The sequence below is a fragment of the Eimeria maxima genome, genomic scaffold, assembly GCF_000499605.1.
Source record: "Eimeria maxima Weybridge genomic scaffold, Emw_scaff2297, whole genome shotgun sequence".
NCBI classification, from domain to species: domain Eukaryota; phylum Apicomplexa; class Conoidasida; order Eucoccidiorida; family Eimeriidae; genus Eimeria; species Eimeria maxima.
In genome coordinates, this window is record NW_013565161.1 from 1 (window position 1) to 3,580 (window position 3,580).

Below are 3,580 nucleotides of genomic sequence, written 5' to 3' on the forward strand. Positions count from 1 at the left end.
ATATATATATGGTATATATAGTAGATATATAATGTAGATATATGTATTATAGACTTTTAAGTTTTTCTGCAGTACGTTTATGGGTGACGGCAATAGATAGAGCGCATGCAAGGGCAGAAAGTACAAATACACGATCAAAGTGTAGATGGAATACACGGAAATCAAGAGAAGGTGCAAGAACTTGAGAAAGTGCATCTCTATAAGCTTGAGGTAAATACATTCTTGTTAATAATAAGCATGCAGAGAAATATATACCCATAACCTCTGACATAACAAGAGCAAATACATCACTAGATACAGCAGTAGACATATAACGAAATACTGCTAATAATTTCTCTAAGAATCCTCTTATAGTAAGTGCAACTATCCATCCTAATAATAATAAAGATAAATAAGGACTAAGTAATGTTACATTAATAGGTACATGTAATAAATGGAGAAGTAACTCTAATGTTCTTGTTGCTGGATCTGTTGTTATACTTACACGATCTAATAATACATTTATAGCACTAACTAATACTCTATATATACAAACAAAAGTCATTAACCAACCTAATAAATTATTTAATCTACCTAACCATGTTTGTCCATACACTGCCTGTGCACGTGAATGTACTAAGTCATCCAATCCTACAAATAATTCACGAGATAATTCCTCTAGTGCTTCTATCTCGCTCTGTAATTGTTGGCATTGTTGCTCAATTCTTCTACCTGTTATAAATCCACGAATTATACGTAATGTATATAATATACGATCTAATATACGTAATAAAAAAAACTTCTTCTTTCCTTCTTCTCCTCCTCCTATAATACCTCCTCTTTGTTGCTGCTGTTGATGTTGCTGCTGTTGTTGTTGTTGTTGTTGTTGTTGCTGTTGCTGCTGTAAATCATAATCCCTACCAATGCTGCAACTGCTGCTGCAACTGCTGCTGCTGCTGCTGCTGCTGGTTGTGAATCCACTTAGGACAGATGCATCATCTCCTCCCGTCTCTGATGTATCACCAAGACGGGGCCCATCAGCTCCCATGGGGCCCCCTTGTCCTTGTCTTTTCCTGGATGTACTTCTTCCTCTACGTGAAGCTGCAGAGGGGCCCCCATGTCCAGTAGCAGAAGAGAGGACACCAGATGTAGGTGTTGGCCATAGACGAGCACGGGCAGGATTAAGAGATGCCTGTAGATGTAGTCTTGCTTTTTTTTTCTCGCTAACTAGATTAAGTGTATGTAGTAGCCGTTGCTCAACGCATGCAACTTCTGCTTGTGTTGTTGGGTATAAGAATGCAGCAACATTTCTATAAGGATAATTAACACTACCAAATCCAGCCAATGCAGATACAACTGTTACCCCACATACACCAACATATGCCAATAAACGTTCTGTATAAGATAGGCCAGCAAGTGCCTCAGGGTCTAGATGTAATAATCTTCCTGATTGACGGAAACAGAACCATAATAAGGGTAGCAGCACGGCACTGCATGCAGCTACAGATGCCCATTCCCTACAACGTGGAGATAAACGTTGTAATCTTGATAGAACTCCTTGACCACCAGAAGAAGTTAAGTTAGATACTGTTGCTAATCTAGATAATGCAGATGCACGCGTCTGTAGACGCTGTAGCTGAGGGAATTTAGCTACCCAATCAGCAACACGGAAACAATCTGCACTAGGGGCAACAATATTATGTATAATTGATACAGGTAATACTACATATAATAATAATAATACACATATTAAGTCTAAATTCCATACAAAACGACGAACATGAGGATTCAATATATGCAATAACTCCAATAAGAGGAGTTGTAGCATCGATACGCATGCAGTAAATGTTGCACAAAATAAATGTTGTACAGACCTCCTCTGTACCTCATAGTCTCTATATAAATGTGTTGCAAAGAAATAATATGCTCCTATAAATAAACTTGCATGGAATAAGAATACTATAGATACACCAACTACTACTCCTGCAGTCGTCTGGCTTAGCTGAGATGCAGCAGACAACGGAGGAAGGTTCATCGCATCCCTCTTAAATCCTTATTTATTATCCTCTTTCTCTTCTTTTTATTACTTTTTATATACTTCTTGTCAATTCTATACTCATCTCTTTTAATATTATTCCCCAATTTATCCAAAGAAAAGAAAAAAAACGCTGCACAGCTCCTCCAACAGGAGCGCAAGCAGCAGCAGTATAGTAAGTAGTAGTATAAACAAGTCCGAGGAACTTGTAGAAAGCAGAAGCTATTGTAAAAAGACAAACTCATACAATAATAAAAGAAACAGAACAGAAAAATAAGAAGAAAAAGCTACAAATTAAACAAACAAGTCAGGCAGGCGTCACCATTTATATTTTTTTTCTTTTTTTTTCTTGAATGAGGGCGGCAGAGCGGTTGTCTAGATACGTATAAGAAAAGAGAGAGAGAGAGAAAAAGAGAGGAAAAAACAGAGAGAAATGTTCAAGTTTTGAATAAATAAAAAGAAATATAATATATATTATTATAATTATAATTTATTTAAAGAGAATCAATCATGCAACATGCTTCTTTATTATGCAGCAACACATCCTCCGTTATATAAATATTGCCACTGTGCATGCAGCAGCTACACAGCATAAACACTGCAAGCCCTCCTCTCCTACAAAAAAAAAAAAAAGGTATTATTTCTTTTTATTATAAATAAATATATTCTTATTTAAAATAAAAAAATAATTTAATTTATAAATATATAAATAAAAAGAGGCGTAAAATATTTCCTATGAATGTCTGGCGCCATCGCTGACGACGTACGTCGTGATTTCTTTGCTTTTCTTATTGTATATATATTTACGTCTTGTTCATTTTATTGCTATTTATTCTCTTTTTCTTCAACTTCTTATTATTATTCTCCTTCTTCTTCTTCTTCTTTTAATTGTTCTTCTTTTTATTCTTCTTCTTTTCCTATTTAATGTGTTATTTTCTACTCTTATTATTCCTGCATGCATCTTTGATAACTGTTGCCTCTTCTGTCTTCTCTTGTTTCTCTCTTTTTTTTTTTGTGCTTTTTGCATGCAAATTAAGTAAAGTAAATAAATTCCTGTTAAATAGGTAATTAAATATATTAATACAACTCTTATTTTCTATGTTAATAAGAAGAAAAGCGGAAAAAATATTGATTTCCTTCCTTGTTACCGTGCGCAGAATTAGCACGATTGCTGCTCGATGTCTTCTTCCTGCATAAATAAATAATTTATTCAATAAAAAATACTTTTTATTAATTAAATATATTTATTTTGTGTATATTTCCCTTTATTACACGTACAGCTTATTGTCTTCGTTATATTGGTGTACTTAATATATATAAATACTCCTAGGGTTTAGGGTTTAGGGTTTAGGGTTTAGGGTTTAATGCCCATATAACATAGAAAAAGAAAACCCTAATTCTTTTATGAATATTATTCCTATATACTATATTATTATTATACAGCAAATATAAATAAATATAATATTATTAATATAATATATAGAGTATAATATTAATATATAATTATACAGTAAATAATAAATAAATATTTTTATTTATCTGTTTATCTACTTATATATATATATA

At 33.2% G+C, this 3,580-nt stretch overlaps 1 protein-coding gene across 1 annotated transcript; it reads right to left on the bottom strand.

Annotated features, from left to right (window-relative positions):
* Window positions 1-46: 46 nt before the first annotated feature.
* On the bottom strand, window positions 47-1,807 carry EMWEY_00058010 (GM20156, related; the record flags this gene model as incomplete). Its single annotated transcript, XM_013480756.1, has 1 exon — window positions 47-1,807. The coding sequence occupies one exon, from the start codon at window positions 1,805-1,807 to the stop codon at window positions 47-49; it is 1,761 nt and encodes a 586-aa protein (XP_013336210.1).
* Window positions 1,808-3,580: the final 1,773 nt, after the last annotated feature.